We start from the raw sequence: 21,856 nt of genomic DNA on the forward strand, positions 1-21,856 counted from the left end.
CTGAGCCTGGATCAAAGAGAGTGTGGACAGGGACCTGGGGTGCAGTGCCAAAGCTGGGAGGACTCATTGGAGAGGAGGAGGAAACAGGGCTGGGCGCACCTGGCTAGCATCAAAGTTGGCCTGGATGGGGACCTGGGCCTGGCCTGGGGACACCCAGAGCAGGGCAAGGAGGGAATTGATCAGCAGAGCCCAAAGCATCGTGCAGCAAGGTGGCATGGCGTCTCCTTGGGACACAAGAGCAGGACAGAGCTGAGGTGGCTCCTCTGTAGGCTTTATGCCCCCAAGGTGTCCGGGGGGGCCGCTGGCCTGGGACTGCACCCACTGTGACAGGCTTCTGATCGAGTTGCACGCTGCAGTGCTCTGGCCTGGCTCCCTCCACCCAACCCCAGCCATGCCTTGCCTTTCCTCCGGGGTGGGGCCGGATGCCTGGCAGCTGAGGGTAGTTCTGATGGGCCTCTGGGCTAGGGGGCCTGCAGCTCACCCCATCCTGCCTCTCTGGCCTTCTGCAGCCCCTCTGGGATGTTGGATCCCCACTACCTTGAGCTCAGGCACAGCCCTAAGCCCCCTTCTCCTCCGGGAAGGCCACCCAGAAGCTCACCCTCACCTCTGACCCTCAGAAAGGTTGGCGCCTCTGCAGGGCCTGCTCAGGGGGGCCTGGTGGGCAGGTCACAGTGAGTCTTGCACATTGTGTACCTGAGAAAGGCTGCCTGGGTGGGAATCTGGGAGGGAGCAGGGTTGGGCAGGGCACCGGTGGGGCATGGTGTGCCCGTGGTGCCAGGGCTCTGGCGAGTGGACAAGGCTGTGATCTGGTGGTCCAGGTCAAAGGGCAGGGGGTGCCCAGGGAACCAGAAGGGATGTGGGGTGTCCTGTCCCCAGCCCACTCTGTCAGTCTGTCCTGATGGAGGGTGGAGACGCTCTGGCATGTTTCCAACAAATGTTCCTTTTTTGTCCCCTGAAACCCTTATCTCCGTCCAATCTCAGTGTGTTAATCCCACACCTCAAGACACCCAACAGGTCCAAAGCTCCTCTGGGGCCTTGAGCCTCAGGCCTTTCCTGCTGAGGGGGTGACAGGGTGGGGTTGGGGGTGCAGGGTACCTGCCTAAGGGATTTAGATGAGTCACTGACCCCCCCCACCTCAGCACCGGCCTGGTGGCAGTGGCAGCTGAGGGGGTATGGCTGGACGTGTGGGGCTGTGGGGCAGGGTCACACGACTGGGCTGGGTGGGAGACAGTGAGGGACACCCCCTCCTAGCTGTCCTGACTCAAGACCCCACTGGGAGCAAACACTAGAGGGTCTGTTCCTCTGTTGACCTCAGGCTGAGGTTTTATAGAGCAGGAGGTCCAGGTGGCCAGGGCCAGGCCCGGGACTGGTGACGACGGCACAGACAGCCAGGAGCCAACCTACAGACTTGCTTCCGGAGTTTATTCCGCAGAGCCAGGAGGAAGCCCGAGGGGGCAGGGGTGCTTTGGCGGGGAGCCGGGGCAGGGGCTCGGGGAAGGAACAGAGCGGAAACATCCAGATCGCAGGGGTCACCTGGCTGGCTGCGGTCCCAGCTTCAGCTCTGGGGAGTCCTGGGGGGTGCAACCGAAAGCCGAGGATGGAGGACTGCAGTCTTCCCCAGCCCACCCCCACTCCAGTCGGATGGAGAAGGTGCAGGGTAGGGGGACTTTTCTCTGTCCCCAGCCCCGCTGAGCCTCGCTGAGAGAGCAAGATCCACTGCTGGGGCTCGGATCCCCGCTGCCCCAGGGTCTACAGACTCCACCCTTCCCAGCCCCAGGATCCACGGACTCCACCCTTCCCAGCCCCAGGATCCACGGACTCCAGCTCCAGCCTATGCCTCCCTCCTGGGGGTGGTGGGTGAATCCGCCCTGAGCCTGCTCCCCTGAGCTCTCCCACGGCATCCATGCAGCGTCTTCGGACTTCCCCTTTCATCCCCAGTCCCCTCCCATCCCATCTCCCCCACCCTGGTTTACCCCATCCCAGGTGCCAGATGCCCTTGCTGCCAGATGGCCCCTGTGGTATAGCCCCTTGGCCTTTTCTGCCTGGGGCCTCACACCTGCACCCCCCAACCGTGAGCCTTCAGGGGTCAGCCCTATTCCAGCCACTGGGACAGGTTTTCCTTCCGAGCCTTGCACCTGTACACTCGTCAGTGTGGGCAGCCCCTGCCCAGTCTCCTGCCCAGCCCTGGACGACGGCAGCCATCAGGAAGGATGGGTCTGCAGCACCAGGCTGTCCTGGGGCCCTGATCCATCGCAGAGTGGGTTGGGTGGATGTGTGTTGAATGAATGAATGAATGAATGAATGAATGAATGAAGTGGCTCACCTATTGTTCCGTCATGCACTTATCTGCCAAGAAAGAAGCCGGGGCTGTCGTCAGAATCCCAGACTTAGGCCAATTTTCCCACCGGGCTTCCTGTCCCTCTCCTAATACAGAGCTCGTCTTGACTGAGCCCCCAAACTGCACAGACCCCCCCATCACCTCCCACCTCTCCCCTGGCCCCTCAAAACAAAGAGAGGGTCTTTCTTCACCTCTGCCGAGAGCAGGCTGTCCGCCCCAGGAGGCTGTGCCTGAGTGCAGTATGGTTGGTCCTCCTGTATCCCCCATAGGCACCCTCTACGCTATGCTCCCCACCAGGCTGGAGCCCCACATTCTGGGAGCTGCTAAGGCCTGGCACAGAGTGGGCGCCTGGTCTCCATGTCCCCCATGGAGGGGGCTCCTCATGAAGAGGCTGCAGGAGGGAGGTTCTGACTTGAACACTCACCCCCTCTGTCCCTGGCCCAGGCCTCGAGCAGGGCGGGGTCCCCTCCTCCCCTCTGCCTCTCCCTGTCAGGAGACTGCCTGCCTGCCTCTAATCTGACCTTAATCCTCTACCCATCAGATTAGGACCCCTTACCGGTTTGGGGCAGGAAGACAATGGAATCCTCTGTGAAGCCCTGGGCCTTGCAGAAGGCGGTAAATTTCTCCTTTAACTCAGCCCTGGGGGTCTGGGTTCGGCCTGGGACAGGGTGGAGACGGAGCTGGCCTCAGCGGGGGGATGGTGTGTGCCCTGCCCTGGGTCTTGGGGAGCCCCCTCTGGTCATGCCTGTGTGCGGGCGGCAGCGGCGGGCACGTACTGTAGAGGGTGGCCATGCGGAAGTCCTCGCCGGGGCCCTTGCTGCCCTGGCTGTACAGCAGGGCGTAGTGGTCGTAGTCAGTCTCCACCACTGACACAGAGTAGGTGCTGCCCCAGTCTGGGAACCCAAGAAACGACCCTGTTGGGGACTCAGCCCCACAAACCTCATCTCTGCTTCAGGGAAGGGGTGCACCTGTGGGCTGTGGGGGCACTCAGGCCCTCGGCTGGCCCGGGATGCTCCCCTACCCGGTTGCTCTCCAGTCAGTGCCCTGCTCCCACCTGCACAGCCTGTGAACTCTGTCCCTAAACCAGAATCTGGGGCAGCCAGGCTCAGAAAACCAGGATCCATGGTGCAGCCGCAGAACCCGCTGCCAGAACCCGAAGTGAAGAGGTTTCCCTGTGGGAACCATTCCCCAGGTGGGAGTGAGGAAGCCCCTGGGTCCTGGGGAGGAGAACTAGGAGGAGGCATGTGGAGGGGCCTTGGGGGGCTGCTTACGTGGGGAAAGCTCCAGAGGGCAGGGGAGGGGCCTGGCAAGACACTGGTGGGCTCCAGAGAGGATCCAAACCCCTGGAGGAAGGGTCTCTCTGTCCCCAACACTTGTGCATGGGCAGTCATGCCCAGGCCTGGCCTTGGCCTCTGACGCTGGTGGGGCAGCCATCACCCCCCACCCCATGGATCTCCGCGGCAGGGGGCTGGCCCAGAGTCGCCTGCATGTGTCGCCCCCAGGCTGGGCTCAGGAGCTGGTGGAGGCCCCACTCACGGGGACTCCGGTAGCTGTAGGAGCCGAGGGACTCCCCGGGCTGCAGCAGCATGGTTCGGGTCTCACACTGGTTTTTCCTGTAGGTGGGTGACCTCGGGGTCAGGGGTTAGGCCCGAGGGTGCTCCTGGACCTCTCCGTCCCAGCAGCCCACCTGCCCGCTGTCCCACCTGAGGAAGGTGGAGGTCAGATTGAAGCCACCATCCGCAGCAGGGGCCACCACCGACTTGCACATGGACAGCGCCGCCTTCTTCTCCTGGAGCCAGCTCGAGTTGGAGGCGAGGCCCGCGCTGAACCAGCGCCCCAGGAACTGCGGCGAGCGACCCCCAACCGCGTCGGCCAGGACCCTCCGGACCCACTGTTGCCGACCCGTGGAGGCGCCTCTGCCCCTCCCGCTCCAGTCTCCAACCCCGCCCCGCCCCCACGCTCAATCACGCCCCGCCCCAGGAACTGGCCCCGCCCCAGGAGCTGACCCCGCCCCTCACGCCCCCGCCCCAGGAGCTGACCTCGCCCCTCGCGCCTCTCACGACCCCGCCTCACAGGCTGGCCCCGCCCTTCACGTCCCCGCCCCGGGAGCTGACCACGCCCCTCACGCCCCTCGTACCGCTCCAGGAGGTGGCCCCGCCCCTCACGCCTCCGCCCCAGAAGCTGGCCACGCCCCTGGCACCGAGCACGCCCTCTGGCCACGCCCCTCCCGAGGACCGTCCCTCACCCTCACACACCGCCCACCAGCCAGCTCGGGCCCCTCCGCCCCCGGTCCCGATTCTGTGCCCCTGGCGGAGCGCTCGGCCCATACAGCGGGCGGCTGAGGACGTCGCATTCCTGACGGGGGGGGCGGGTCTTCCGCTCCGCTCCGCGGACCGCTGGGAGTCTCCTCGACGTCGGGGAGGGGCGCGCGGCCGGGGAACCCGAGCTCTGGCGCGTCCCCGCGCAGCTCCCGGGCGAGAGCGCGCGTCGCTGGCTGGCTGTGCGGTGCACGTCCCCCCGACCCCCCACCGCGCACGGCGTTTTTGGCGCCATCCTCGTGCCCCACCCGCCCGTGTCCTGGCACCCAGGTGTGGAACGTGCGTTCGTGTGTCCTCTGGGGGTCGCGTGCCCGTAGGAGTGGCCGTGTTTGGATGGCGTGGGAGCGTGTATGGCCCTGTGTCTGCGTGGCCCATCAAGGGAGACGGGACGTGGTGCCCAGGGAGGGCCTCTCGCGGTCAGCCTCCTGGGGCAGCTACCCAGCCTCCTTCCTGCGCGCCCGTTCAGTCCCTGGCCGGCACTGCCCGGCACTGCGGGACTTCACTCGCTCCTCCCGGGGAGAAGACCCAGCCGGAAAGTACCCTTCCCCTGACAGGGCCCTGTAGCACTTGGGGATGGCTCAGGGAAGCCCCTCACCTTGTCCGGCTGGAAGTTGGGCTGCACGGAGACCTGGGCCTCGGGTGCTGCCTGTAGGCCGCCCAGCAGCCCCAGCAGGACCAGTCCCATCCACAGCGTGTGATGAGTAGCCATTCTCCTGCAGCCGAGCAGGTGTCTGGGGCCTGGTGCCAGTGGTGTGGGAGAGCGAGGGAGGTGTGCGGAAGGTGTGCAGGAGGAGCGGAGGGCACTGAGGAGACCCCTATTTATGGGCCAGGCTTGGCCTCCACCCAGGGCCCGAGGACAGCCCACTGAAGACTCGTGATGCTGGGGGATGGGGTGGCCGGGCACAGCTGCAGCCTCGTCCCCCACGGGGCGCTTATGCAAGAGGCCTGGGCCTGCTGCCCCGGCTGAGGCAGTGTGGGGTGAGGCAGAGGCCCCTGCCCACTGGTCCCAGAGACAGAGCTGGCAGGGACCTTGCCCACCCTCCTCCTGCTGGCAGGGCACACCGACCCAACGGCCCTGATAGGGCAGAGGCTGTGTTTCTCAGCCATGCCCGCCTCCGAGGCCTCTGGTCTCTTCCCACTGGGGGCCAGGACCCACATCTCGCAGCCCCTACCATCATTCCCTTTCCGAGCCCTGCCACCCCAGAAGGGGACACAAAGCCCCACTTCCACCCTGAGAAGCCCAGCAAGTGAAGTGTTGATGAGAAGCTCAGGCCAAGGTAGAGAAACTTGATCTGCCCTGCAGGGTCCCGAGGGCCAGGTGTGCTGAGCACGGCTTCCCCCATGGCCGGCTGTTGGGGCTATGATAGTGACCCCTGGGCACCCATTTCAGCCTGGGGCACCTTTGGGCTTGAGCACAGGCCCTATCCCTTGCCAGAGGCCCCACCTTCTCCCAGCAATTCCCCCACCCGGAGTCTGACCCCCACCGAGTCTGGTCCAGACTCGGGAGCACCCCCTGGGGCTTTCCTGTTACCCCAGTGCTGCACCCAGCTCCTTGGGCCCCTCCAGCTCGTCGGCCCTGGCTGGGGCTGTGTCACAGGCCGTCACAGGCAGGCACATGCGGTGGGCCCTGTCTGGATTCTGTTGGGACTGAGCTTCCCTGGCAGGCGTGGTGGGTGAGCGCTGCCGCTGGTCTGAAGGTGGGCCGGGGTGGGGAGCTGGGAAATGTACGTGAGAGCAGGAGTGAGTGGGATGGGGTGGGGTGGTGAGCTTCTAGGCAGCTGCTGGCGACCACTGGGGGCTGGAGCCTGTCTTCTTCCTGGATTCTGTGGCCCATCCCTTGCTGGGGGCTCATGGGCCCTGGGAGTGGGCTGGCATGGACTGCTTCCTTGTTCCCCCTTCCCAATGCCCGGGGGTCAAGGAGCCCAGACTGGGGGAGGCGCATGCCTATGTAGCAGCAGCGGCTAGTGGGCAGCACCGGTGTCAGGGCTGGTGGGGGTGGCCGGGCAGCGTCCCAGGCAGAGGCCAAGGTGAGGGAGTGAGTCCCAGGGAGCCAGGAGGCACCGGAGAGGCGGGGGAAAGAGGGCAAAAGTGCAGGGGGGCCAAGGTAGCCCTGAGAACCCACTCCTCCACCCAGGCCTCCCATGAGCCCCTGCCCGGAGCAGCGGTGTGCTCTGGCTCAGATGCCATCTGTGCCCTAGGTTGAGAGGGAGGGTCTGTTGGAACAGATACGGGTGGGTTGCCTAAACCCAGGACCCCGCATGGCCCCCAGGCCTGACTCAGCTACAGAGCTGGGGGCTCCCGTCAGGACAAGGGAGGGGCAGGAAGAGAGTTGTGGCTGCGACATCATCACAAGACTGGCCTCCTGCCCACTGCCAGCTGAGTCCTGACTGTCATTCCACCCTGGTGGGACTGGTGGTTCACCGACTGGCCTGGCTGGAGGTCCCAACCCGGACCAGGCCAGTCCAGGACAAGAGCGCCTCCCAGTGGTAAGCAAGCCCTGGGGCGTGGTGGCAGGTGGCCCAGGGCAGGGAGACCCGGGACACATGGCTCTGGGTCTGAATGGCTTCCGTCAGGGCAGGCCTGGGTCACCTGCCGGGGAGGGACTCTGAAGCCTAATGGGGCAAGGTCTTCCCATAGCCAAAGGGGTTCCCAGGGATCTCGGGTGTCCAGCCCTCAAACCCGGTGCCTAGAACGAGGACCAAGCCCCTCCTCTTCCTCATTTTCTAGTGGGCAGCAGAAGGCCCGGCAGGTCCCATGTCCCTTCTCCCTGACCAGTCGTTACTGAGACCATGTGGTCATTGGCGCCTGGGGAGCTGGAAGAGCTGACAAACTCATGCTTCGGTTCAGGAACCGACTCCTCAGTCCCTGTGGTCAAGATGGCCAGCGGGAGGCCAGGGACACTCCCCAGACACGGTTGAGTGAGGACCAGTGAGTGGAAGCCGCCCACGAGCCCTGATTCATGGGCGCACCTGGGCTCACCCGAGGGCCAGAGATCCGTCTCTCACCACATCCAGGAAGGGCAGGGCAGTTGCCAGCTCCTGGTGAACACACGCCGGGTTTCTCCCTCCTCCCCCCACTAGGATTGTGCGAGGTGGACAGGGGCAGAAGGGGCCTTCACGGAGCTTCTTGCAGCTTGGGCAGGGACAAGGACCCCCCCCCACTGCAAACTCTCTGTGTCCTTCCCTTTGCTCTGAGCTTGGCTGCCAGGCAGGACCTTGGTGGAGCCTGGGGGAGGGCGGGCAGGAAGGAGGCTGGCCGCCCCACCCCGCTGCTCTGGGAACCAGTTGCTTTGAGTCACAGAATGCAGGGACTTGGCCTCCACCCTAAGAGGTCACGAAGGCCATCCCCCTGCCTGCGGCCCAGGCAGGTCCGAGACAAGACTGGTGGCCTGGGCCTGGGCTCCCAGAACTGACCCCAACCTTTTCCTGGAGGGAAGCTATGTCTGCCCTGGGGCCCTGGCCAGCATCCTCTGGGGGCAGTGGTGCCCCTATCCAGCGTCCCCACCAATGGTTTGCCCGCGAGGGCCGAGGCTGACCCAGTGACTGGTGGGACCTGAGCTCGACTGAGTGTCCACCAGCCTCGAATAAACTCATGGGAACCTCGTGAGCCCCACCCACCTGTGGCCGGGGATCAGCTCCCCCAGCCTGGGATTGGGGAGGGGCAGCCTCTACACTCCACCTTTCAGAGGTACTGAAGCCTGCCGGCCCCAGAGGCTCACTCCTGCCAGAGCTGCCCCACTAAGGATCTTCCGTAGGGGAGGGCAGTGCCCACGGTCACTGAGACTCTGTGTGGAGTGTTCTGAACAAGTCGGGCAGAAGATCCAGGCCCAGCCCTGACTGGGGGTAGGCATGGAGGTGGGGAGCAGCCTCTGGAATCGGGTCTCCACTTGTGCCCTGCAGGAGCCAGCCCCTTGGGCTGAATGGTCCTTCTGGCTTCTGGTCTCTGTGGGGAGCGGTGCCCAGCCTGGTGCATTGTAGCCGGGGAGACCAGGGCCGGGTGCAGTGGGGGCAGCCCAGCTCAGAGCTCCTCTAGGGGCAAGAAATTCTCCCCCAGGCCTCCCTGTGTCAAGGGAGCTGCTCTGTGACTGAAGGAGGCCTGAGTGGACGGGCCACGTGGGACCGCCCCCCCTCAGCATCTCTGAGCTGCTCAAAGCATGGGGACCGCTCTTCACCCAGCCCGCCTCTCTGTTCCTGGCTGACATTGGGAACGGCCACCTCTTCACTCACCCTTTCTGGCTGCCTCTGGCCGCCTCTCCCAGCACCACCCTGCAGGTCAGGCTTCCCCAGCAGCCGGGGATGAGGCAGAGGACAGGGGAGCCGGGGACAAGCCAGAGGACAGGGGAGCAGGTGTGTCCCTGGGACTTGAGACTCGTATGTGCGTTGCTGGCCATGAGGTCCAAAGACAGTTATGGCCAAGCTGCAGCCAATTTTGCTACTTTGGAGCCAGAGCTGGGTTGGCTGTCTCTGGGGCACAAAGGGCAATTTGGGGGTGCTGCAGCGATCTGTCCAATGTGGGGCTCCAGCAGGCTTGGCAGAGGCTGCTGCATCCCAAAGGCAGCAGGGCCGTGAGGAGGGGGTGGCCTAACCCCCGACACCACACCCACACCCCCAGCCTCAAGACACTCAGCTCCAGGATCCCGGTGCTGTGAGCAGTGCTGTGGACCTCTGAGGCCCCGTCTGACTCCAGGAAGCACCCAGCTAGGTCATGGAAGGTCAGGGCTAAAGTGTCCTCACCTTGCCCATTTAGGGGCTGGGCGGGAGCTCCCCAGGCCAGCGGGGTCTGGGCAGGGGCCAAGCCTGGGAGGGCCTCGCCTAAGGACCCCTGGGTCACTGTAGCACCAGGCTGGGCACCGCTCCCCACAGAGACCAGAAGCCAGAAGGACCATTCAACGCAAGGGGCTGGCTCCTGCAGGGCACAAGTGGAGACCCGATTCTCGAGGCTGCTCCCCACCTCCGTGCCTACCCTCGGTCAGGGCTGGGCCTGGATCTTCAGGGTCTCCTAGCTCCCATCTGGGGAACGTGGGGTGGCCACAGGGAGCCTGGACCCACACCCCTGAGATGGGGGCTCCTGCCTCTCACTCTGGGGTTCCTTCGAGGCAACCCAGGAGGACGGAGCCACAGCTCTGAGAAGAGCGAGCGGTGAGGGAAGTGCTCCTAGCAGGGGCAGGGGGTGCCAGGTGCTGTGGAGCTTGGCAGGGCCCCTCAGTCACAGGCCTCCATGGCCTCTGGTCACCCCATGGTCCCAGCCCCCCAGCCTAAGGCAGTTTCTGCTGGGCACCATGGAGGGTGGCCTGTGTTTGAGGATGAATCTGGCTCTGTTCACCTGAGAGTGTGGGACAGGCCAGGAGAGCACCCAGCTGGGAGGGAGGCAGCTGCTGGGATCCACGAGGCCCTCCTTCCTCCCGGCCCTGGCACCCGCTCTGCCCCTCTCTCCCCCGCAGGTCTCTTCGTCTCCATTCTGTCACTGCAGCCCCTCCGCGATTCTCTGCCTGGGCCTGCCACTCTCTGTCCTGAGAACAGTGGAGCCTGGCCCGGCCCTTGGCGACCCCACCCTCACCGCCAGTCCCAGCCTTGCTGGTGCCCCCTCCCCGTGGGAGGCTCAACCACACCTGCCCCTACCACCCCATCAGAAATAAACAGTCTGTGCCAGGAGGAGCCGGATCCAACTGTCCTTGAGCACGGGGTGACTGTGGGTGGGCAGGGCCGCCAGGAGCAGCCCAGGTTCCAAGCCCAGTCTGGGGCAGGAAGGGAATGTGGTCAAGGCTGATGCCCAGGATCTGGTCAAATTTGATAAATTTCTCCCTCAGGTCGAAATCCAGCTCCTTCCCCTACCCTGTGCCGAGAAGGGGGGTGAGCCCTGGGGAGAACCCTCCCTCCCAGCCCAGCCCTCAGGGGATCCTGGGCGGCCCCTTCCCACCGTGCTCAGGGCCTCACCAAGCAGCTGGGCCTATGTCCCTTCTCCTGGCGCCTGGTCTCCGGCGTAGCCTCCATCTTGTCATTTTCCAGCCCCACCTCTGCAGGGAGCAGGTGAGGGTCAGGACCCTACTGCTGGGGACAGGCTGCTGACCGTGCCCCCTCTGGAGCCACACCAAGACCTTCCCTGGAGTGTCCTTTTTAATTTATTTATGTTTTTAGGGTCAGGGTCTTGCTCTGTCACCCAGGCTGGAGTGCAATGGCACGATCACAGCTCAATGCAGCCTCCTGGGCCCAAGCGATCCTTCCTCCTCAGCCTCCCAAGTAGCTGGGACTACAGGCATGCACCGCCACACCCAGCTCATTTTTCTATTTTATTTTGTAGAGACAGGGTCTCACTCTGTTGCCCAGGCTGGTCTCGATCTCTTGACCCCAGTTGATCCTCCTGCCTCGGCCTCCCTAAGTGCTGGGATTACAGATGTGGAGTGTCCTTAACTTGGGGGCAGTTCTGGGCCTTTCTTGGGGTGTCAGGCAGGGAAGACTCAGCATCCTGGCCTCTAAGAATGTTCTGATCTGGCTGCTTCTGAGGGACAGGGGTCCTGGCCCAGCATTCGCAGAGTGGGTCCCTGTGGGAGGAGGAGGTTGTGGTGGGGAGAGGCTGGGGCGAAGGCTTTGGGGAGGGGCAGGTTGGGTGAGCTGGCGGGGGGGCGGTTCCTGGCCTCCCGGAGGGTCCTACTCCCCACTCTTCCTGAGGCTGCTCTTCCTGGCAGCCTGCCTGTCCCCACCCCGACCATGTCCCTGCCCGTGGAAGTTCTCACTGCATGTGTGGAATTGGGGCGTCCCAGCCACAGTCACTGTGTCTCTTGGCCCTGCACCCTGCCCTGATCTTCCCCTGCCCCTGGATCTCAGGACAGGCTCCTCCTCCAAACTGCAGGCCCCAGGAGAGGAGCAGGGGCCCTACAGCTGTGCTGAGGATGTGGGTGAGCTCCCTCAAGGCAGGGGCTGCCTCCTTCTGCCCACGGGGACCGCCCACGGGGTCTGCCCACCTGCCTGTCTGTATGAGGGGTCTCCACCCCCAGGCCTCCATCTCCCCTCCCCGGGCAGTCCCATCACCTGGCAGGGGCTGTTGGCACCAAGCTTCAGCTGAGCAGGCTGGACGTGACCACGGCTGCCACCAACATCCTGAATTGGGAACTGCGCTCCGGCCTGAAGGTGTTGACTGCCAGCCCCAGGACGCGCCACTCCCCTAGAACTGCAGGGACTGGCGGTGGGCAGGGCCAGGACCCCCTCCCCAGGCAAGGGTCCCAGGCTGGGCTGGTACCTGTACTCTGGCAGGAGCCTGGATCTGACAGGGATGGGTGACCCTGGCCAGGGGGTGGGCAGCCTTCCTGAGCCTCAGTTTCTCCACTTGCACAGAGGGTGTGAGCTCTTCCCACCTGGCAGGGTTCTCCAGGGCCGTGGGGGCCATGCACACTGTGGCAATCAGGCCCATTGGCCCAGCTGCACCCTCCTTCCTCCTTCCCCATCCTGGAGGCCACTCGCCGGCTCCTTCCTGAGGCTGGAGACGGATCTTGTGGAAAGGCACGTTCAGGCCCCTCTGGGGGCCCTTGCTGTGGCTGGAGTGTCCCCAGCAGGGTGAGGCCCACCCACAGGGGTCCCAGGGCTCCCCACGGGGCTGCAGGGGGCAGGACTCCTGGGCAGCAGCCGGCCTGGCAGGGGGTGAGGAAGGGGGTAGGGAAGGAGGTGGGTGAGGGTCTGGGCTGGGACCCCCTGGTAATGAGGTCCCCTGCTGGCCCCCACCCCAGGACAAGCAACCTCTTTTTCTCCAAGTGCAGGAAGGGTGCTCCTCTCCCTCCTCAGCAGGGGGGCTAAGGGGAGAGGCGGGGCAGAGGGAGGTTGGGCTGGGGAGGTAGGGGTCCCTCCTTGGACTCGGCCCAGCAAAGGTTGAGGAGCATGCGTTCCACTGGCGCCCACCATTCCCTGGTCTCAACCTTCGGAGGGGAACAGGGGTGGAAATGTGGGCTGGGGGTGGGCACCCGCAGAGACCACCAGCTCCCAGGGAGGTCCCAGGCCTCACCTCTGATTCCCAAAGCCCGGGTCCCTGCCCTCGTACGCCTACATCCATCCTCAGAGCTGTTGCCCCGAAGGCTCCTGGCCAGCCCTGGGTCTGGGTGTGATGGCGGAAGACACGGTGCGACGGTCCACTGTGTGCCCAGCATGGGTGGCCTCCCTGGAGCCTCCCCGCCTTGTCCTGCCCTGAGGCATCAGCAGGATCAGGCCAAGCTGTTCCCTGACTTGGGACAAGCTGCAGAGGGGAGTGCTGGTGGTGGGTGGGACGGAATGTGTCTGTGCTGAGGCTGCTGGCACCCACCCTACTCTGCCCACAGGTCTAGTCTGGGCCAGGACCTCCCTGATGCAGCCCCACCCCCATCCTCCAAGCCTCCTGTCTCACGGGCGCAGCAGGTCTTGGCCCCACTCCCCCAGGGCCCCCAGCCCACCTGCCTCCCCTCGACTGCTGCTGTGTGGGGCAGCTGTGGACTTCTTACCACCCTGGTCCTGTAATGAGGCCCCTGGGGATGGCTGACCCTAGGAGGCCACTGCTGACCTAGGCTGGGGCTTCCCCAGAGGACATTGGCCTTGGCCTTGGCCTGGCCACAGCCCAATTCTCAGGGGTCCCGGGGAACATGTGCGTTTCTGAATTCAGGGTTTGGTGACTCAGACACTTGGCTGTGGGGGTGCATCAACTCTGGGCCCTGTTGGCAGAGGCATGATGGGCAGGTGGGCCAGAGGATGTGGGCACAGGCTGGAGGGTCCAGACACCTCCCTCTGGGCCCAGCAGTCTCCGGGTTCCCCTAAGGCCTTGGGGGGCCTCTGTCCTCTTCCAGGGTCCAAGCAGCTCCCTGGAGCTCAGCCTGGTTTGGGGAGCATCTTGTGGGTCCTTGGTCTCTACCTTACCCCCAGGTAAGGCAGAGTTTTTTTGAGACGGAGTTTCACTCTTGTTGCCCAGACTCTATCTCAAACATAAATAAATACATAACAAAAAATGGTTACTTTAGATATATATTTTATATATAGATAGATATATAGAGATATAGATATATATGTTTTTGTTTTTGTTTTTGTTTTTTTGAGGCGGAGTCTCACTCTGTTGCCCAGGCTGGAGTGCAGTGACGCCATCTCAGCTCACTGCAACCTCTGCCTCCCGGATTCAAGTGATTCTCCTGCCTGAACCTCCCAAGTAGCTGGGATTACAGGCATGCGCCACCACACCCGGCTAATTTTTGTATTTTTAGTAAAGATGTGGTTTCTCCATGTTGGCCAGGCTGGTCTCGAACTCCTGACCTCAGGTGATCCGCCCTCCTCAGCCTCCCAAAGTGCTGAGATTACAGGCGTGAGCCGCTGCACCCAGCATAGAATGTTTTATATTTACAGAAAAAAAATGTGAAGACAGATGAGGGAGTTCCTGCGTGCCCCTCCCCCAGTTTCCCGCTCGCTGGCGTCCTAATTCGCGTGATCCCTTTGTCACAATCAGTGAGCCAGTGTTGGGACGTCCAGTCAGCTGACGTCCAGGCTTTCTCCAGATTCCGTTAGTTACTGAAGGTCCCTTTCCAGGTCACCACGTGACATTGTGTCTCTCATCCGTGGGCTCCTCCTGAGTGACGTTTCTCAGCCTTTCCTGGTCCTTGATGACCTCAGCGGCCTTGAGGGGTGCTGCTCAGGTGTCTGTGGGGCACCCCTCAGTTGGGCTCTGTCTGCTGAGTTTCTCACGCTGAATCCGGTGATGGTCGGGGAGGAAGAGAATGGGGGCGGGGCTTCCACCATGTCACACGGGGGACACCATCAGTGCGAACTTCACTGCCCACGTTGACCTTGATACCTGGCTGGGGTTCCCTCACCCGAACCCTGCGCCTCTCTTTTTTTTTTTTTTTTTTTTTTTGAGACGGAGTCTTGCTGTGTCGCCCAGGCTGGAGTGCAGCGGCCAGATCTCAGCTCACTGCAAGCTCCGCCTCCCGGGTTTAAGCCATTCTCCTGCCTCAGCCTCCCGAGTAGCTGGGACTACAGGCGCCCACCACCTCGCCCGGCTAGTTTTTTGTTTTTTTTAGTAGAAACGGGGTTTCACCGTGTTAGCCAGGATGGTCTCGATCTCCTGACCTCGTGATCCGCCCGTCTTGGCCTCCCAAAGTGCTGGGATTACAGGCTTGAGCCACCGCGCCCGGCCCGTCTTTTTCTTTTTGAACTGTCCTCTCTGGATGAAGTCCCTTGTGCGACCCCCACCTCCCCCGGAAGGGGATTTCACACACATTTGCAACTTTGCTGCACCGAGATTTGTCTCTGCTCTCCCACGGGTAGGCACAGCCCTTCACTGACATCCATGTGGACCTCAGGTATTTTATACTTTGGCTCACACCCTAGTGTCACATCCTGTTTGGTGGCTCATATTGGGCCAGCTTCAGTTACTGGCGGCTTTTCCATTGGCTTCTGAGTCCTTCTCTGCAAAACGTTTTTGTTGTTGTTGTTGTTGTTGTTTTTTGAGACGGAGTTTCGCTCTTGTCGCCCAGGCTGGAGTGCAGTGGTGCGACCTCAGCTCACCACAACCTCCGCCTCCCGGGTTCAAGCGATTCTCCTCCCTGAAACTCCCAAATAGCTGGGACTACAGATGCTGCCACCACACCTGGCTAATTTTTGTATTTTTTAGTAGAGATGGGTTTCTCCATATAGGTCAGGCTGGTCTCAAACTCCCAACCTCAGGTGATCCGCCCACTTCGGCCTCCCAAAGTGCTGGGATTACAGGCGTGAATCACCGCACCCAAACTCTGTGATACATTTTGATGCACACACCCACGAAACTATCATTGCGATCAGGGGGCAACTGTGTTGGTCGCCCTAAAGATTCCCTGAGCCCCCCGGAATCCCTCCCTCCCTCCTCTTTCCGCCACCTCCCCTGCCCCCAGGCCACTGCTGTGTTTTCCTCGCTGGAGATGAGCCTGTGTTTCTGGGGCTTCGCCTGCGTGGAGCCAGTCCGCGTGCACCGTTCTGGCTGCCGGACGCCCTCCGCCCCGCGCGGTTATTTTGGGGCCCGTGCAGGTTGTCGAGAGCATCGGTAGCTCCTTCGTTCACTGCTGGGCAGTGTCACATTGTGCAGACACATCACGATTTATTCTCCTTCACCTGTGGGTGGACCTGGGGGTGTTTCTAGTTTGGGGCCCTTACAGATAAAGCCGCTGTGGGCACACGCATCGTGCGTGGGTGTGTGCTGTGTCTCTTTTGGGTAAATACCCAGGAAGGCAATAACCAGGTCCTATGATGGTGTAGCTTAATTTTTAAAATACTGACGCACTGTTTTCCAGTCCTTTCAAGATAGGCCTTTCTCCTTAGCCGCCTTGGGCGGTCAAGAGCACCCAGGGAGCAACACCAGGGCTGCCTGGTCCACTTGAGGCTGTGGGAGGGAAACCCCCGAGCTTGTGGCAAAGCAGCAGAGGATCCGGCGTGCCTGTGGCTGAGACGGGACGGAAGCTTCTTTCTGTTTCTTGCAAACATCCAGTCATGGAGCCTTCCAGCCCCAGGTGTGCGGCCTGACCCCTCTCTAGGACGGTTTCCCGGGAGGCGCACACCTGGCTGGCGTCCTGCTCTCTGTGCAGATTCAGCCACCTTGCTACGCAAACACAGCCGGGGAAGCAGGCGGCTACAACCTAGGATTCCATGCTGAGCCAGAGCAGGTCCCTCCGTGGGTGTGGCCCGAGTCTCTTTCCTCTGCCGAGCAGGGCGTGGCAGGTAGTGCGGGGACTGCGGAGGACTGGCAGCTTTGATGCCAGGCGGTCAGGCAGGTGCTGAACCCTGAGGTACTGCCACGCCCACCGCTGCCCAAGGCAGCAATTGATGGGTTCACGGACTCCCTGCCCGTCTGAGGTCAGTGCCAGGCCCGCAGGGCCCCTCGTCAGCAAGCTTCTGCCCAGGGTGCCCCACGGTCACAGGAGGCTGAACCCCAGCACTCTCCAGCCTGAGGGGAAGGGGAGAGCAGAAGAGAAACTCCCCCAAACCCCAGAACCACCTCCAGCGCCAGGGTGGGCACGGTGCTCTCTGCCAGGCCTGGGGTGGTCCCCCCGGGTGGGTCACAGGACAGTGTGGGTATGAGGTGGGCCCCCTCCCCCAACTCCCAGGCACCTCCGGAGGGGTTCCCTGAGCCTGCGTGCTGCTCCCAGAGCTGACCCCCAGCCCCAGCCCCACAGCCCACCAACCCCGTGCCTCGCCTTGCAGCCGAGCGGTGCAGTCGGTTCTCCCCTCATACAGGGGCTTCCGCTGGCTCCAGCACAAGAATCCCCAGACCCCAGGCCACATCCTCAGCCCAGCCTTAGAATCCACCCCTCTCCTCCTCCCTGCCCCCAACCAGCCCCATCTCCTGGGCTCATGGCCTTATCCTGGTTTTGGAGGTCAGGGATGCCTCCAGGGCAGGTCTGGGGCCCCGCTGACAGCAAGGGGACGCCTGCCTTGGATGTGGAAGGCCCACCGGCTTCACCATCCACTGTGGGGTTCTCTCATCCCACAAGGACTCAGACCCTGTGGGAACGGTGCTCTGTGCAGGCCTCTGGCCCCACTGGCGTGTGGACTGCCTCCTCTTCCTCTGTCTGACATCTGTCTGCCAGACTGGGCCGTCCTCATGCTGGCATCTGCTGCGTCTCCTGCCCTGAGCACTCCCAGGCCCTGGGCTCTGTGCCCTGAGTCAGGCAGGGACGGGGCAAAATGCTCATCGGCACCCTCCCAGCCAACTCGGGGTCCGGCCTGAGGATCCCTACAACCCTGAATCCCCTCCCAGGGCAGAGTCCCCGTGGGGACAGGGCCAGGGACTCGCTCTGATCACCACTGAAGTGCACAATTGCTGGCTGGGTGGAAAAAAACCCAATCCCAGTTAATCCACACAAACGTAAGAAATAAGACAATTTCCTGCAAAATAAAATAGCTTTCTACCAGCATTCCTGTCCAACAGAGCCCACATCCACATCCCTGGGGAGATGTTTCAGAAGAAACAAGGGAGACTGTGTCACAGAGCCAAGGCCCTGTGTGCATGCGTGTGTGCATGCACGTATGTGCCTGTGTGTGCCTGTGCACGTGTGCCTGTGTGCATGTGTGTACCTGTGCACGTGTGTGCGTGCATGGGTGTGCCTGTGTGTGTGTGCATGCCTGTGCATGTGTGTACATGTGTACCTGTGTGCATGCGTGTGCCTTTGTGTGTGTACACACGTGTGCCTGTGTATGCCTGTGTGCACACGTGTGTGCCTCTGTGTGTTCACATGTGTCTGTGTGTGGGTGCCTGCCTGGTATGCCTAGGCAAGCCCTGCACAGGGAGATGGAGACAATGTTTCAGCCTCCCTGATACATCCTGGGCAGCTGCTCCTCCCTCACCATGGTGACTGTACCCACAGCCACTCCCTGTCTGAGATCCCACGGCCCCAGCCCACTCCTATTTCTGGTTTGCCAAGAGGACACTAGGAGGTGGACCCCCAATGGCCCACCTCAGGAGAGCCCCTGGGGTGGGCTGAGCTGCCTGGGGTTCGCTCTGAGGATCCTGGGCTGCCCCTGCACAAGGCCCCCGCTAAACTTCACCCCGTTCATGTTAGTCAGTTTTCTGTGGCTATAACTGAATACCTGACATTGGAAATGTACAAAGAAAATAAATTTATTTCTTACAGTTCAGGAGGCTGAGAAGTCCAAGGTTGAGGGGCCGAGTTACAGTGTGGTGGAGGGTGAGAGCTGCCAGCTGAGGTCTCTGTCTTCTCATAAAGCCATCAAGTCCACCATGGGCCCAACCCTGAGGACCTCATCTAACCCTAATCACCTCCCAGAGGCCCCATCTCCAACCAACATGTGGATCTGAGACCCGAGCAAGGTGGTTCACGCCTGTAATCCTAGCACTTTGGGAGGCCGAGGCAGGAGGATCGCTTGAGCCCAGGAGTTCGAGACCAACCTGGCCAACACGGAGAAACCCCGTCCCTACAAAAAACTTAAAAATTAGCCAGACGTGGTGGCGGACCTTTGATCCCAGCTACTTGAGAGGCTGAAATCTCAAGTAGGAGGATTGCTTGAGCCAGGGAGGTCGAGGCTGCAGTGAGCAGAGGTTGTGCCACTGCACTCCAGCCTGGGCAACAGAGCAAGACCTTCTCTTACAAACAAAAAAAAGTGGATTTGGGGATGAAGCGTCAACACATGAAATCTGGGGACACGTTCACATAGCACCCCCTTTCCAGCAGCGGGGCCTCCAACACACACGAAGCCCTGGGGACTGGGAGGCTGGACCCTCCCCACACTCCAGGATTAGAGAGGGGTCCCTCGGCCCACCGGTCCCCCTGTGTGGGGGCCCTGGTGTCTGCCCTGACCCTGTGGGCCGTCCTGCCGGGAGCCCTGAGTCCCCCGCCTTGTATGTATGGGACGCGTGGGGTGAGTATCGGGGAATCGGCGAACCAGGGCCAAGTTTCTCACGCCAGGGGGTTACTGGGAAATCGTGCTTCCTGGGGATCGCGAGAAAGCTAGCAGGGCCTACGGTCTGAGGGTGTCTCCAGCTCAGCCCTGCACCACAGGTCTGGCCCCCCATGCCGCCCACTCAGTCCCTGGATGACTCTGCCCCCAACCCTCCTTCTTCCTCCTACAGAAAACAAGCTGAGGCAGAGCTGGAAACCCGCAGGCAGCTGGTCCCGGCCCAGCAGGCCCAGATGGTGGCCGCGAGGGCGCTGCTCTCGGCCAAGATAAAGAGACTGGATCGGGCAGGGCCTGAAGGACAGGGAGTGCTGGGTCCGGCTGAGCTGGGCGGCCCTGGGCTCAGGGGCCAGCAGGAGCCCCCGCCCCTTTCAGCCAAGGCTCCAGGTCCCATTCCCAGCAGCACCTGCACACAGTCCCCTCGCAGCCCTGTTCCTGCAGGCCCTGGTGGGTGGGGCTTCCACTCGAGTTCCTGAGGAGCCTGGCCTCCCCCCTCATCTCTGTGCAATAGCGCCAGGTCTTCCAGTCCTGGTGTATACCCCTCAACTCCTCCTGCAGGGCTCAGGGCCCTGGCTGTGTAGTCATGCGCTGTGAAGGGCAGTGTGGAGGAGGAGTGGGCCAGGCAGGGCAGACCCACGTCCACCATCTGTGGCCTCACGCGGTGCCTGGTCCACCAACACAGCTCTGAGCTCCACAGTCAGTGCCCAGCGGCCTCCTGCTTTGTGCCAGGCCCTGCAGACATGAAGGCAGGGAGGGTGGGCTCTGCCTGGTGGGAGGGGGTCAGTGGGTGTTCTGAGAATGCGAACATGAATGCGTGCTGCACCCCCAGACCCCGACCCGGGAGCCCAGCACTCAACAGGAGGAGTTTCACCCACACACGGCAAGAGGTGCACATGGAGGCCTCCAGCGTACCATCACCACGTCCCACCATGGGAGCCGTCTCACAGCAACATGGGCACCTGAGTCGCACACCTCGATGAACACCCACGTGAGCAAAACCTGATCCCGACGTGGAACATTCCAGACCCCCTCCACCTCCTGCCAGCTGCAGGCAGCGCTGCGATCCCCAACACGGAACATTCCAACATTCCACCCCCACAGCTGCCGGCAGCATCCTCACCCCGGCCACAGAACATTCTACCCCACCCCACAGCGTCCCCACCCCGGACGCAGCAGCTGCAGACCTGATTTCTGTCACTGGCGAGGAGCTTGGCCTGTTCTAGAACTTTGTAAATGGAATCACATAGTGTGTGGCCTTTGTGTCTGTTTTCTGAGGCAGACCCAGCCCTGCACCCAGGTCAGGCCACTCTTGAGGTCAGGGCACAGCTGTGTCCGCCTCCCCACCACACGCCACAGCCCTCAGATGAAGCCTGCACAGGAGCGGGCCCCAGGACCCAAAAAGACAGAGCAGCACTAAGGGGACCCTGTGCTTCCCGCTCCGCCCAGGGGCTCTGTAGCCTGACCCCAGGAAAGCAGCATGGGCCCAGGTGCCGGGCGGCTCTGGCAGGTCTTCCACCACCTTTGCCTCACTTTCCTGGTCTGGGGTGCTGGGGTGGATACCCAGGAGCCCCTGGTCGCCCCAGGTCTGAACAGTGTGAAGAGGAGCTGGGCCCGGTTCCCCTCCTGGGCCTGTGGACAGCCTGGCCCAGACCCGAAAGTTCCATTCCCACCTGCCCAGCCCCTCCTGGGCCGCCTCTCAGTGTCTGAGTGGGCGTGGGTGGAGCGCTTGTCCCGTGGGGCAGCCCAGGGCAGGTGTCCCATGGGTAGAGTGCCCCGAGGGGACATGAGCTCTGGGAAGGGGTATCACGGAGTGAGGACCAGAGGAGACCCTCCCCACCATGAGCCGTGTGGGAGCTGCTTCCCACCAGAGCCCACCATACCCAGCCCGAGCTCTGGGTGGCCTGTCTGTGGTCACTGTCACCATCACAGGCTCGTGTAGTCACCATCGCAGGCACAGGCTCTGTGTGGCTGTGGCGGGCCCTGGACAAGGCTGAGAGGGACCACAGTTGGCCTTCGGGGAAAGGCCCCCTCTGCCACAGCAGGGCCTGATCTGGGAGGTGGTGTTGACCACTGGAGGGACGGAAGGCAGCCCTGGGTCCAGCCCCTTCACCCACCAGAACTTACCTGCTCCCAACCCCACTGACCCTGTTCTGTGGGAGGGGCAGGCACAGGCTGTTCCCAGGCCCAGCAGGCCCAGATGGTGACCTGGGAGCGGCTCCACTCAGGCCAGGATAAAGAGATTCAATCTGGCCACCCACAGGGGCCTGGGCTGCTGTGCTTGGGACATGGGGATAGGGGCCAGCAGGACACCCCACTCCACTGGGTCAGCCTGATTTGACTCCAGCAAGCAGACAGGTGGGCAGGCAGACGCCCTCTCCGGTCAGTGTCCAGCCCCAGGCCTCTGGGCTCACACGCCGGCAGGCATTCCTGGATCACCTGCCTGGCCTCGGCTCCACGCCACCTGCTCCCAGCCCCGTCCCCTCATGCAGACATCGGGAAACGGCTTTCAGCCGGGAAGTGCTGGTGCCCCTGGGGGACTTGAGGGGAGGAGGTTCACACAGGGGCTACCACCAGGGCCAGAGAGAGTTGTGTCACCCCAGGAACGATGGGATGAGGGGGGTTGTGGTAGCTGGAGTCCAAGACAGACGGAGGGCTGTGTGGAGGGACTCCCTGGCTACTGATGGGGGGACACAGCCTCCATCCAGGATTGAAGACTTCTGGGAGAGAGACCATCCTGCAACCCAGGTGGGAGCCAAGTGGCCAGTGGGATGGCACAGCCACTCTGGCCAGGGCCAGTGAAGCAGAAGGGGGTGGCTGGGGCC

General features: G+C 62.7%; 1 protein-coding gene and 2 long non-coding RNA genes across 4 annotated transcripts; 2 read left to right on the forward strand and 1 right to left on the reverse strand.

Annotated features, from left to right (window-relative positions):
- Nucleotides 1-1,401: 1,401 nt before the first annotated feature.
- Nucleotides 1,402-5,451, reverse strand: PTGDS (prostaglandin D2 synthase). Of its 2 annotated transcripts, none has more exons than XM_045374100.2 (7): nucleotides 5,252-5,451; nucleotides 4,042-4,181; nucleotides 3,875-3,951; nucleotides 3,115-3,231; nucleotides 2,895-2,996; nucleotides 2,324-2,346; nucleotides 1,402-1,571 (listed from the first exon to the last, which is right to left on the reverse strand). In XM_045374100.2, the coding sequence occupies exons 1-6, from the start codon at nucleotides 5,363-5,365 to the stop codon at nucleotides 2,324-2,326; spliced, it is 573 nt and encodes a 190-aa protein (XP_045230035.1). In that variant the 5' UTR covers nucleotides 5,366-5,451; the 3' UTR covers nucleotides 1,402-1,571. The 2 variants fall into 2 exon arrangements, with proteins under 2 accessions (XP_045230035.1, XP_065385864.1); XM_065529792.1 differs by having other exon boundaries at nucleotides 1,402-1,580; nucleotides 2,323-2,346.
- On the forward strand, nucleotides 4,633-20,278 carry LOC135967310 (uncharacterized). The gene is made up of 2 exons (XR_010581305.2): nucleotides 4,633-4,926; nucleotides 18,254-20,278. It is a non-coding gene; the product is annotated as an uncharacterized lncRNA (long non-coding RNA).
- Nucleotides 7,049-10,307, forward strand: LOC135967311 (uncharacterized). Its single transcript, XR_010581306.1, has 2 exons — nucleotides 7,049-7,584; nucleotides 10,097-10,307. It is a non-coding gene; the product is annotated as an uncharacterized lncRNA (long non-coding RNA).
- Nucleotides 20,279-21,856: the final 1,578 nt, after the last annotated feature.

Source organism: Macaca fascicularis, chromosome 15 (genome assembly GCF_037993035.2).
Source record: "Macaca fascicularis isolate 582-1 chromosome 15, T2T-MFA8v1.1".
NCBI classification, from domain to species: domain Eukaryota; kingdom Metazoa; phylum Chordata; class Mammalia; order Primates; family Cercopithecidae; genus Macaca; species Macaca fascicularis.

Excerpts from the sequence above, each read along its gene's own strand:
- PTGDS (XM_045374100.2), bottom strand. The coding sequence starts at position 5,365 with ATGGCTACTCATCACACGCTGTGGATGGGACTGGTCCTGCTGGGGCTG. Across the intron at positions 3,952-4,041 it reads CTGACCTCCACCTTCCTCAG|GAAAAACCAGTGTGAGACCC; the intron begins GTGGGACAGCGG and ends ACCCACCTACAG. Across the intron at positions 2,997-3,114 it reads CCGCATGGCCACCCTCTACA|GCCGAACCCAGACCCCCAGG; the intron begins GTACGTGCCCGC and ends ACCCTGTCCCAG.